The 13,996-nt window shown below is 44.5% G+C and overlaps 1 protein-coding gene across 2 annotated transcripts in view; it reads left to right on the forward strand.

The window, feature by feature from the left end:
* LOC141047294 (uncharacterized) overlaps positions 1-13,716 on the forward strand; it is a 50,882-nt gene extending 37,166 nt beyond the window's left edge. The window contains exon 7 of one of the 2 annotated variants that reach the window (XM_073542344.1): positions 11,615-13,716. In XM_073542344.1, coding sequence (XP_073398445.1) covers positions 11,615-13,134 — 1,520 coding nt within the window. In that variant the 3' untranslated portion in view covers positions 13,135-13,716. The remainder of the gene's footprint in view (positions 1-11,614) is intronic. The other variant, XM_073542345.1, reaches the window with a different exon arrangement.
* Positions 13,717-13,996: the final 280 nt, after the last annotated feature.

Below are 13,996 nucleotides of genomic sequence, written 5' to 3' on the forward strand. Positions count from 1 at the left end.
ACCTCTCCCTTGCATCAGTTGGTTTCCTGTCCCTGAAGGGGAACCTTCAGTTCTGCGTTACCTGAGAAGATGCAGGTGAAGATCCAGGGCTAGCCAGTCCGTGTTCTGCCAGTGGGAAGGCCCCTGCCACGACTGGTGTGGTGCTTGATGCCGCCACTGCTGAGACCGAAGGGTCTTGCAGGATGAGCAGGGGGAAGCGCAGCCGCCGCTCTGGAGAGGATGCTGGGGTTTACGGGTTCCCGCCTGGTGCATGCACAACTTAGGTGCTCCCTGGTGAAGAGGCCACAGGAAGAGGGTGGACCGGAAGTGAGGGCAGGAGACACTGTGTGGTAAATTCAAAAGGGGAAAGTGTGCAGATGCTCCCTGCTGCATGCAGTCCTTGTGAGTCCTGGAGGACAGCAAACCGCAGACAAGCGGAGTGGATGGTCCAGCAGCCTCTCCACACAGCGCTGCAGAAATTCTGGCATGATGGATAAGTCACCATCTCCCTTTATTGGATCCTATCGCACCTCCAGAACCGATTCCTGCGGTTGCATCTGATGGGTGAGTGATCTTCATGAGAGATCACCATTGTAATTGGGATTCCCTTCTCTTCCTTTTTATTAGGGAAGGAAGAGATTGGAAAAAACGAATTACAGATGTTGCCTCACGTGTGATAAAGCATTACCTGTCGCCTGGGATAAGAAGCTTTGTCATTCTTGCATAAGACAAGTGCTATGCGAGGAAACCCCAGACTTCACCTCCGATCTGAGATCCATATTCAAAACGGAGGTCAAGAGTGCTTTTAAGTCCCTTAAACAGGGGGATAAGGCTGGGGGAAAGGAATCCACCATATACTCCCAGTCTGATGTCTCTAGCTCCGGGGGGGGCATAGGCTAGAACATATCAGATTCCTCCTCATCGTCGGATGAGCCCCGTCTCACATAACGAGATCGTTAGCGAGATCGCTGTTGCGTCACTGATTTTGTAACGCAACAGCAATCTCTGTTATGAATGAGTCACCGGAGGAGGAGAAAACAAAAATACAAGCTAAGTCCAGAAAACCGGAGAGGTTGGTAGCTATCGGATTGCAGACCCCTGATCCTATTCACCACAACTAACAGTAGCCGTGAGGGGTTCCTACGGTGCCCTAGACCCCTCGGCACAGCCGGAGAACTAAATAAGCCTAAAGAAAGAAAGGGGAAATCTATACTGCCCCAGAGCAGACCCTAAAGCAATAGACAGCCCCCAACATGTATTGTCGGTGAAAAATAGATGAAAACACAAACACAAACAGAAAGATAGGCTGAGCAAACGATGGGGCCCAACTAACCAGATAGGACAGGACAGAAAAGATGCTGGCTGCAATCCGCAAAAACCCTACCAAAAATGTCCCAACCGTCTGATAGGAAAAAAGGCCCTGAAGTCGCTAGACTTACTATATCAGCACTCAGGTATATTCTAAAAACAGAGCAAAGAGATCAACTTATCAGAGACAAAAATGGAATTCAGCCAGTCCCAACCAGGGCTGGCTGAACACAAACACTAAGGAAACCAGACAAATTCTCATGGAATAATAGCAGGGCAAAAACTTAGCTTTTAGTAGACAGGAACTAAACTGGATGCCAGAGCTCAGAGCAGAAAGGATCACCAGCAACCCTGCAGGGCGTCGGCTGCCTTATATCCACTCAGAGATTCCGGATGTCCAATCACACTCCGCCTGTTCAGATGACAGGTTCTTCCCATCCCAATCAATTTCACTACCTCCCTTCACCAGCAGAGGGAGTTCATCAGACATCAAAGGTGAAGGGGAAAATGAACTCATAACAGTACCTCCCCCTTGAGGAGTGGTCACCGAACCCTCATCCACGCCACCAGGGTGATCAGGATGGGCCCGATGAAAAGCACGAACCAATCTTTCGGCATGAATATCGGATGCAGGGACCCAAGAATTATCCTCCTGGCCATAACCCTTCCACTTAACCAAATACTGGAGTCTCCGTCTAGCCAGACGAGAATCCAGTATCTTCTCAACCTCACATTCCACATTACCTTCAACCAATACAGGGTCAGGAGGTGCCACCACAGGAACTACTGGCTCAACAAACTTCTTTAACTGAGACTTATGAAACACGTTATGGATCTTGAATGTAACAGGAAGAGCCAATCGAAAAGAGACCGGATTAAGAATCTCGTAAAATCTTGTAAGGTCCAATAAATCTAGGTTTAAACTTTGGAGAAGCCACCTTCTTAGAGATATTCTTTGATGACAACCAAACCATATCACCCACCTTAAACCGGGGACCAATGGTCCTATGCTGATTGGAAAACCGCTGGGCTTTTTCCTGGGAGAGAGACAACTTATCCACCACTTGGTCCCAGATCTGGTGCATTCTCTCCACCACAGTGTCAACACCTGGGCAGGCAGAAGACTCCACCTGCCCTGAAGAGAATCGAGGATGAAACCCAAAGTTACAAAAAAAAGGTGACATCAAAGTGGCAGAACTAGCTCTATTATTTAAAGCAAATTCGGCCAAGGGCAAAAATGAGACCCAATCATCCTGATCAGCAGAGATAAAACATCTCAAATAAGACTCCAAAGTCTGGTTTGTTCTCTCCGTCTGCCCATTGGTCTGAGGGTGAAACGCAGAGGAGAAGGACAACTGAATTCCCAGCTTGGAACAGAAAGTCCTCCAAAATCTAGACACAAACTGGACTCCTCTGTCAGATACAATGTTCTCAGGAATCCCGTGCAAACGAACCACCTGTTGTAAAAACAGGGGCACCAACTCAGAAGAAGACGGCAACCTAGGGAGTGGTACAAGATGAACCATCTTAGAGAACCTATCACAAATCACCCAAATAACAGTCATCCTTTGAGAGACAGGCATATCCGAGATGAAATCCATTGAAATATGGGTCCATGGCCTCCTGGGCCCCGGCAAAGGCATCAACAACCCTCTAGAGCGAGAACAAGGTTTAGACCAGGAGCCAGTCCCACAAGACTGCACAAAATTCCTGACATCACGAGACAAGGCGGGCCACCAAATAGACCGACTCACCAAATCCCTAGTACCAAAAATACCTGGATGACCAGCCAATGCGGAGCAATGAACCTCAGACATTTCTCTCTTCCTCCACTGGTCAGGAACATACAATTTTCCAATGGGACAACGCTCAGGTTTGTCCTCCTGAAACTCTTCCAGAGCACGTCTCAAATCGGGCGAGATGGCAGAAAGAACTACCCCCTCACCTAAGATGGTAGCAGGCTTGGTCACAATAGGAGAATCAGCAAAGAAACCCCTAGAGAGGGCGTCTGCCTTGACATTCTTAGTGCCCGGAAGAAAAGAGACCACAGAATCAAAACGTGTAAAAAAACAAGGCCCACCTAGCCTGTCTAGGATTCAAGCGTTTGGCCGACTCTAGGTAAATCAAATTCTTGTGGTCAGTGAGGACCACGACTTGATGTTTAGCTCCCTCCAACCAATGTCTCCACTCCTCAAATGCCCATTTCATGGCTAACAGTTCCCGATTCCCCACATCATAGTTACGTTCAAATGGAGAGAACTTTCGGGAAAAGAAAGCACAGGGATTCATTTTAGATGTTACAGGATCCTTTTGGGACAAAACAGCTCCTGCACCAATCTCAGAAGCGTCCACCTCTACCTGAAACGGGAGTGAGACATCAGGTTGCAGCAAAACCGGAGCAGAAGTGAACCTTCGCTTCAGCTCCTGAAAGGAAGAAACAGCCTCCAGAGACCAATTCAGCACATCAACACCCTTCTTAGTCAAATCAGTCAATGGTTTGGCAATACCAGAAAAATTAGCTTTAAATTTACAATAAAAATTAGCAAAACCCAAAAACTTCTGGAGGGCCTTCAAAGAAGTGGGCTGAACCCAATCATAAATGGCCTGTACCTTGGCCGGGTCCATTTCAATAGTTGATGGAGACAAAATAAATCCCAAAAATGAAATCCTCTGTACACCAAAAAGGCATTTCGTTCCCTTGACATACAGGGAATTTTCCCTCAAAATCCCGAACACAGTCCGAACATGTTCCACATGAGAGTCCCAATCCTTGGAAAAGATCAAAATATCATCCAGATAGATGATCAAAAATTTATCCACAAAGTGTCGGAAAATATCATTCATGAAGCACTGGAAGACAGAAGGGGCATTAGTGAGCCCAAAAGGCATCACCAGGTACTTAAAATGTCCCTCCGGAGTATTAAACGCCTTCTTCCATTCATCCCCATGCTTAATGCGAATAAGATTATACACCCCCCTGAGGTCAAGCTTGGTAAACCAGCAAGCACCTTTAACTCTGGAGAATAGATCAGAAATCAGGGGTAACGGATACTGATATTTAACAGTAATTTTGTTGAGGGAACGATAGTCATTACAAGGCCTTAATGAACCTTTCTTGGCCACGAAAAAAAACCCAGCACCTAAGGGTGAAGAGGATGGTGTAATATGACCCTTCTCCAACGACTCCTTAATATAGGATCGCATAGCCTCGTGCTCGGGTACAGATAAATTGAAAAGCCGACCCTTGGGAAATTTACCCCCAGGGCTCAGCTCAATTGCACAGTCATAACTCCTATGAGGAGGCAAAGACGCAGACTCATTCTCACTAAATACTTCATAAAAATCAGCCAAATAGTCAGGAACATCATGCGACTGGGGAGAGGTGGAGAAAACAGGAGCGTCACTAAGGGCACACCGACAACCCCAACTCACCAGACACAGACTTCCAATCCAAAACTGGATTATGGATTTGCATCCAGGGAAACCCCAGAACAATGGTATCATGCAAATTATGCAACACCAAAAATCTGCAATTGTCTTGATGGTCTGGGGCGACCCGCATTACCACCTGGGTCCAAAACTGAGGTTTATTCTTCGCCAAAGGAGTAGCATCAATACCCCTCAAAGGGATAGGCGTCTGCAGAGGTGTCATAGGAAACCCACAACGTTTAGCAAAATCCAAGTCCATCAGGTTCAGAGCCGCTCCCGAATCCACAAAAGCCTTAGCGGAAAATGTGGACAGGGAGCAGATCAGAGTAATTGCCAGAAGAAACTTAGGTTGAACACCACCCACAGCAAATGTGTGTGCAAAACGTTTCTCTTGTTTAGGGCAGACAGAAATAATATGAGAGGCATCTCCACAGAAAAAACACAGCTTATTACGCCTTCTGAACTCCTGACGTTGCGCCCTAGACAAAACTCTATCACATTGCATAGGTTCAGACATTTGTTCAACAGGTGGCAACACCTCTCGTGCAGTTTTGCGTTCACGCAAACGCCGATCAACCTGAATGGCTAATGACATAGAATCGTCAAGACCAGAGGGAACAGGAAATCCCACCATAGTATCTTTTACGGTTTTTTACAAACCCTTCCGAAAGAGAGCTGCCAAGGCACCATCATTCCAGGTAGTAAGGACCGCCCACTTTCAGAATTTTTGACAGTACAACTCTGCAGAATCCTGACCCTGGCTCAATGCCAACAGGGCCTTTTCAGCCTGATCAATAGCATTAGGTTCATCATACAACAACCCCAAGGCTTGAAAAAATGCGTTCACATTAGTTAGAATAGGATTATCAGGTTTCAAAGAAAACGCCCAATCCTGGGGATCGCCACACAGCAAAGAGATGACAATTTTAACCTGCTGCGCGAAGCTCCCCGATGAGTTAGGCTTCAAGACAAGAAATAATTTACAATTATTCTTAAAATTCAAAAATTTAGACTGATCCCCAAAAAACACATCAGGAGTAGGGATCTTTGGTTCAGCAGCATGTGAATGAGCAAGATAGGCGGAAATTCCCCGCGCTTCAGCAGTGAGCTGCTCCACACGATCAGACAATTGCTTAATCTCCATTAAGAAAAAATTCCCCCTACGGCCTCAGAGAAATAGAGAAAAAAATGTACACAAAAAAAAATTCTGACACTTTTTTTTTTTTTTTTTTTTTTTTTTACAATTCTTTACTGCTATTGAGTACCCTAGAATCTGCGGTATGGCTGGTGATTCTGTTATGAATGAGTCACCGGAGGAGAAAACAAAAATACAATCTAAGTCCAGAAAACCGGAGAGGTTGGTAGCTATCGGATTGCAGACCCCTGATCCTATTCACCACAACTAACAGTAGCCGTGGGGGGTTCCTACAGTGCCCTAGACCCCTCGGCACAGCCGGAGAACTAAATAAGCCTAAAGAAAGAAAGGGGAAATCTATACGGCCCCAGAGCAGACCCTAAAGCAATAGACAGCCCCCAACATGTATTGTCGGTGAAAAATAGATGAAAACACAAACACAGACAGAAAGATAGGCTGAGCAAACGATGGGGCCCAACTAACTAGATAGGACAGGACAGAAAAGATGCTGTCTGCAATCCGCAAAAACCCTACCAAAAATGTCCCAACCGTCTGATAGGAAAAAAAGCCCTGAAGTCGCTAGACTTCAAAATCACTATATCAGCACTCAGGTATATTCTGAAAACAGAGCAAAGAGATCAACTGATCAGAGACAAAAATGGAATTCAGCCAGTCCCAACCAGGGCTGGCTGAACACAAACACTAAGGAAACCAGACAAAATCTCATGGAATAATAGCAGGACAAAAACTTAGCTTTTAGTAGACAGGAACTAAACGGGATGCCAGAGCTAGAGCAGAAAGGATCACCAGCAACCCTGCAGGGCGTCGGCTGCCTTATATCCACTCAGAGATTCCGGATGTCCAATCACACTCCGCCTGTTCAGATGACAGGTTCTTCCAATCCCAATCAATTTCACTACCTCCCTTCACCAGCAGAGGGAGTTCATCAGACATCAAAGGTGAAGGGGAAAATGAACTCATAACAGATCTCACTACGTGTGACACATAGCGGCGACTGGCCCCACCGCTGGATATCGCTGATCGTGCTCGAATGTCCCAGGCCATTTTCTGATCGTTGACGTCCCGCTGGCCAGCATGCATCTCTGTGTTTAACGCCGACGCGTGACCTCGTTGGCGACGCAGAACTCAGGGACGCAGGCGTGAGTCGTCAGAATAGCTGCTGTGTGACAAGGTACCAACGACCGCCGAGGTCGTTATATTGATTGCCGGATTGTTGCTGCGTCGTTAAGTAGATCTGTTTGACAGCTTACTAGCGACGCACAAGCGATCCTTACCAGGTCGTATTGTTGGCGGGATTGCTGGTGCGTCACTTAGTGTAACGGTACCCTTAGGCCTGAAGAAGCTTAAAACTTTTCCCCTGAATGAAAACATCCAGGCCCTAATTAAAAAAGAATGGGGAAAACCTGAAAGGAATAACTCGTTGGTACCCTCCCTTAGAAGAAATTACCCGTTTGAGGATGGGGCATCAACATCATGGGATAAGGCCCCGAAATTAGATGTCGCAGTGACCAAGGCCTCTAAAATATTTGCCCTCCCCTTTGAGGACATGGGAACACTGAAGCACCCTTTGGATAAGAAAGCTGACACTTTCCTTAAAGGGGCATGGGAATCAACGGGGGTAATCTTAGGCCTGCTGTAGCAGCTACCTGTACCTCCAGATCCCTTATGATATGGATGGATCAGTTAGAGAAGCAGCTGCGAGATGGAGTACCCAGGAACAAAGTAATGGAATCCATTCCCTTGATATGGGGTGCAGCCACTTTCTTGGCAGATTCATCAGCTGATTCAGTTAGATTAACGTTAAAGTCTGCGGCTCTCTCAAATGCAACCCGTAGAGCTCTCTGGCTCAAGTGCTGGCCAGGAGATTTGCAGACTAAACTGAAGTTATGTTCAATCCCATGTGAGGGAGAATTTTTGTTTGGGGAGACAATGGATGATATCCTTCAAAAGGCTGGGGATAAGAAAAAAGGATTCCGTAATCTGGCCCCCAACTCACTTATACGGTCCATTCAGAGTAGAGCATTCTTCTGAAGAATGCGCCTGAAGGAACAGAATAGATGGGATGAAGGGAAAAGGAAAAACAGGGGGTTCCTCTTCGGAAATTCCTCTTGCGAAAAAAAAATCCTCAAATTGACGGTTTTTCCCTGGGTGGAGTGGGGGGATTATCTTGTTTCCTTCCAGCCTGGGAGAATATCTCAAACAGCCCCTGGATACTGAATCTGGTCGGTAAAGGCCATCGGATAGACTTCCACTCCCTCCCCAGAACTTTGTCGTAACTCCCCTATGGTCCTCTCCACAAGAACAAGTGGCCCTGGAATGCGAGGTTATGGATCATGTAAGCAAAGCCGTTCTCCAGGAAGTTCCTCCTCGAGAAAGGAGGAAGAGATTCTACTCCCCGTTGTTTCTGGTGACCAAACCAGATGGGTCTTACTGGACAATCATAAACTTGCAGAAACTAAACGGCTATGTGAGAAATCAGAGATTCAAGATGGAATCAATAAAATCAACCATCAAAATACTGTTTCCAAATTGTTTTATGACTGTTCTGGAATTCAGTGATGCTCTCTATCTTGTCCCCATTCAGAAAGAGTCCCAGAGGTTCCTCAGGCTAGCAGTTTCCATAAAAGGGGAAATAAGGGAATTTCAGTGAAAAGCCTTCCCCTTCGGATTATAGCTCCTCGAGTAGTTACCAAATTAGTGGCCGAAATGATGGCACATCTGAGGGAACAGGACATTTTGATAGTCCTCTATCTGGACAATTTTTTGATAACGGGCGACTCGGCTCGACACTGCAGAGAGCAGCTGGACAGAGTAATGAATATACCCTAGTAGATATGGTCTGGTGTCTGTCTAAACCTGAAAAAGTCAAGGCTAGAGCCAAGCATGTTACAGGAATTCCTGGGGTTAATATTGGACTCTATGAAGCAGGAATGCTGTCTCCCTCTGCAGAAAAAAGGAAGATCATAGACCCGGTGTAAAAAGCTTCACAGAGCCCTTCCATGACTTTGTGGAAGTCCATGTCCCTACTGGGTTCCCTCTCCGCTTGTTTACCAGCAGTTCAGTGGGCACAGCTATACACTAGGGTTCTCCAGTGGGACATACTGAAGAACCAGGCCACATGAAAGGGTCACTTAGAGGGCTACATGACTCTCTTTAACCACTATTCGTTTCCTAGATTGGTGGAGAGATGTCAGCAATCTGTCCAAAGGGGTCCCCTGGGTAACAAAGGTGTCTCGGGTGGTTACCTCCAACGCAAGCCCCCTAGAATGGGGAGCTCATCTGGGTGACAGGATTACTTGGGGAGCGTGGAGAGGCCAAGAGCTCGAGGCATCATCAAACATGAAAGAGCTATGGGCAGTAGGTCACACACTGTCAAATTTCCTGGATATTCTACAAGGTCATCATGTTCGTATGTTTTCGGACAATCAGGTAGTAGTGGCCTAACTATACCATCAGGAGGAACCAGGTCCTGGCCCCTAATGGACACAACATCCTAGATTTTCAGTTTAGAAGAGAACGATCTTCTATCCCTGTCCACATTGCACATTCGGGGTAGAAAATCAGAAGGCAGACTTTCTGAGCCGCACCTGATTGAGACAGGGCGAATGGGTTCTGAAGCAGTCCATTTTTGAATAGATTGTGGAAATGTGGGGCCCCCCCGGTTGAAGATCTGTTTTACAATGTCAACACCAGAAAGGTGTAAGCTTTTTTCTCCCTAGATCCCAGGGGGAATCCTCAGGCCATAGACGCTTTCATGATTCCATGGACTCAGAGCCTAGCATATGTTTCCCCCCTCCAATTGTTCTCATTCCAGCTGTTCTGTGGAGGGTCAGGGAGGACAAATTGAGACTAATATTAATAGCCCCCTTCTGGCCAAAAAGAACTTGGTTCTCCTGGCTGAGGATGTTGTTGAACATCGATCCTTGGGTTCTGCTGGAACTTCAAGACCTTCTTTCTCAGGGACTGGTGTTCTACCTTAAGGTAGCGAACCTTCATTTAACAGCATGGAATTTAAGGGGGCATTGTTGCGGGACAGAGGTTTTTTGACAAAATTGGTTTCTACACTATTAAAGAGCTGGAAAATTGTCACCATGAGAGGTTATGGTAAGACCTGGAGAAAATCCCTGTCCACCTCAGGGGTAAAAGTCCAGGATGCGGCTCCAATCACTGCAATCCTGAAGTTTCTACAGAAAGTACTGGAATAGGGCCTGGCAATCAGCACCTTAAAAGTACAGGTAGCAGCTCTAGGAGCATTATATAGAGCAGGATATAGCGGGCAATCCGTGGGTAGCACATTTTATCAGAGCCTCTGCAAGATCTAGGTCAATAGTCAGCCAGAAGCTTCCACCTTGGGATTTAAATCTGGTCCTATCAGCCCTAACAGGTCCTCCATTTGAACCTCTAGATTCAGTCCTCCTCAAGATCCTATCATTCAAAACTCTTCTCCTTGTGGCTTTAACATCAGCCCGGAGAGTAAGCAACATACAGGCCTTATCTGCAGGTCCTCTCTTCACTAAAATACTAGGTGATGGGGTGATTCTAAAACCTGACCCGGCCTACTTACCAAAGGTAGCATCTCGCTTGCATAGATCCCAAGAGGAGTCCTTCCTTCCTTTTGCTCTGACCCTATGAATAGGGAAGAAGAAAGATTCCACACCTTAGATGTTAGGAGATGTCTGGTTCAGTACCTAGAATGCACCCAGAGGTGTAGGAAGGAAGAATCTCTTTTTGTGTGTTTTCAGGGGCCTAGAAAGTGATTCAAGGCCTCCAAGAGTACCCTGGCGAGATGGATAAGATATGCTATAGCCTTGGCCTATTCATCTAGTGGGAATGTCATTCCGGAGGGGCTGAAAGCTCATTCCACAAGAGCAATAGCAACCTCATGGGCAGAAAGGTCAGAGGTATCATTATAACAGATCTGTAAGGCTGCCACTTGGTCATCACTTTCCACCTTTTTAAAGCACTATCGGCTGGACCTAGCCTCTTCTCCTGACAACCTTCGGGAGAAGGGTTCTTCAGGCTGTGCTCCCTCCCTAAGTTAGAAATCTCTGTAATTCTCTCCATGGTACTGTTATGAGGGATAGAGAAAGACGTAGTTACTTACCGGTAATGTGATTTCCCAGAGCCCATGACAGCACCCATTTATTCCCTCCCATCACGTGTGTGGTGAGCATGTTTTCACTGTTTGTAGTGTGTTTTTTGAATAGAGACAGTGTTTTTCTGATAAAGGATATATTTTTTGTTGTTGCCATTAACCTGGAGGTCCTCCTATGCTCTGTAAACCTACTGATGCGAGGGCGAAGTACCGCCCTTTTTATCTGTAGGTTCCCCGTCCATGAAGGGCAGATTCCCTCTCTCTGTGGTGGGCTCTGAGAAATCCCGTTACCGGTAAGTAACTACGTCTTTTTTCCACTGACAGATTATGGACCTGAGTGGAGACTTGTATTTCGTGAGATGAGTAGAAGTTTTATTGGTATAGTTTTCGCCTAAATAACATTGTTTGGTGGCTTTTTAGTCCATGTTTGGGAGGCAGAATGAAGAAACTGCTGAACACCACAATCCACTTGTTCATGCTATGAGTCTTTCGATAAAACTGTGAACTGTCATTGTATTGGTAAATAATTCATTATTTTTACATAACATTCTTTTTACTAATTTTTACACACCGCTTAAGTAGAAATGTTCAAAAGTATAAAATTTGTGGATATTTTATTCAAAATTAATAATTGGTTTAACTTTTAGCAGATAACTGCCCCGGGAGATCAGAGGGAATGCTGACATCTTCAATTTTTAAATCGGATGATCTTGAGATCACATGGGATACAATTGAAGTGAATGCCATTACTTCAGATATACCATCATCCCTTCACAGCAAAGATTTGTCCACTGATTCTTTGAAACAGGTTCTGTCTTCTGGTTCATTACCAACTACTAAGAAAAATCAAAGTCACAATATAAAGATTGTAAAACTAATTGATTCTAAAGGAAAGAAGCCATTTTCATACTCAGAATATGGAAATAGTTTTCTCAAAAAGACTTTTCTTGAAACACTTCAGACAGAAGAGAATAGATTTTCATGTTCAGATTGTGGGAAATGTTTTAACCAGAAATCAGATTTGGTTAAGCACCAAAGAATGCACACAGGGAAAAAGCCTTTTTCCTGTTCAGAATGTGGGAAATGTTTTAACCAGAAATCAGACATGGTTAAGCACCAGAGAACTCACACAGGGGAGAAGCCTTATTCATGTTCAGAATGTGGGAAATGTTTTAACCAGAAATCAGATTTGGTTGTGCACCATAGAACTCACACAGGCGAGAAACCTTTTTGCTGTTCAGAATGTGGGAAATGTTTTAACCGAAAATCAGATTTGGTTAAGCACCAAAGAACTCACACAGGGGAGAAGCCTTTTTGCTGTTCAGAATGTGGGAAATGTTTTAACCGCAAATCAGATTTGGTTGAGCACCATAGAACTCACACAGGGGAGAAGCCTTTTTGCTGTTCAGAATGTGGGAAATGTTTTAATCGGAAATGGAATCTTGTTATACACCAAAGAAATCACACAGGGGAGAAGCTTGTTTCATGTTCAGAATGTGGGAAAGGTTTTAACCAAAAAGTGCTTCTTGATAGCCACCAGAGAACCCACACAGGAGAGAAGCCTTTTTCATGTTCAGAATGTGGAAAATGTTTTAACCAGAAAGTGCTTCTTGACAGCCACCAGAAAACTCACACAGGGGAGAAGCCTTTTTTATGTTCAGAATGTGGGAAATGTTTTAACCAGAAAGTGCGTTTTGATAGCCACCAGAAAACCCACGTAGGGGAGAAGCCTTTTTCATGTTCAGAATGTGGGAAATGTTTTAACCATAAATCAAATTTTGTTAAGCACCAGAGAACTCACACAGAGGAGAAGCCTTTTTCATGTTCAGAATGTGGGAAATGTTTTAACCATAAATCAAGTTTTGTTAAGCACCAGAGAATCCACACAGGGGAGAAACCTTTTTCCTGTTCAGAATGTGGAAAATGTTTTAGCAATCAATCAAATTTGGTTAAACACCACAGAACTCACACAGGGGAGAAGCCATTTTCCTGCTCAGAATGTGGGAAATGTTTTAACAATCAATCAAATTTTGTTAGACACCAGAGAACTCACATGGGGGAGAAGCCTTTTTCCTGTTCAGAATGTGGAAAATCTTTTGTGAAGAAATCATCTCTTCTTAGTCACCAAATAATTCACACATCGGAAAAGCCTTTTTCATGTTTTTAATGTGGGAAATGTTTTCCACCGAAATCAATTCTTAATGAACATTAGGGAACTAAACATAGGGGAGAAGCCTTTTTCAAGTTCAGAATGTGGGAAAATTGTATCTTCTTAAAGGGGTTGAACACTCCTAAGAGAACTCTGTCATTCTTCATGTTTAGTCACGTTAAAATAATAACACTTATTGTACGAGAATGATCAGTACTAAATATGTTGAACAGCCATGTCGGACTGAGCTGCCATCTTGGAGAAACTTTCTATAACTAACTTTGCAGCTAATGAGATGCCGTTAGCCAGAATGGAGACATAAAATGACATCATTAGCAGGCATGGTTGGCATACACGAAGGTTAATAGGAGTAGCTGCAGGGCATTGTGAGAGTGAATAAGTGGTGTCATATGGTAGTGAGTAGTGTTTATGACAAGGACAATACAGTTGCCAATATGTCACGTTATGTGAGTAACGACATTAGGTAAAAGGGACATGGGGATTTATGGATTGTAATGGAGTTTGGTGAAATACTCCTAAATATTGTCATGTTGTATTATCACATTCTTTGTTGTTCTAAAATACATGTATTTCCCTGCAGTATGATGTTGTCATCCCTGCAGTATGATGTCATGTATACGCCTTTTGCCGCAATATGTAGTTCCTTTGTCTAACCATATATAAAAAGCCCAAACAAGGTCCTACATATATTCAGAAGTAGAAATCAACAACGTTACTCTCATAAACACAATTTCAGTATGAAATACAATATATTTCAACAAAACACATAAAAGCATGTAAAAAGAGATTATGCAGAGAAAAATCATTGGGTAAGTAAATAAAACGTGTTTAAATCTGTCCCAAAGTATAGTTTAGAAAA

Source organism: Dendrobates tinctorius, unplaced genomic scaffold (assembly GCF_039654945.1).
Source record: "Dendrobates tinctorius isolate UK_male_01 unplaced genomic scaffold, ASM3965494v1 ptg000126l, whole genome shotgun sequence".
Lineage (NCBI taxonomy): Eukaryota > Metazoa > Chordata > Amphibia > Anura > Dendrobatidae > Dendrobates > Dendrobates tinctorius.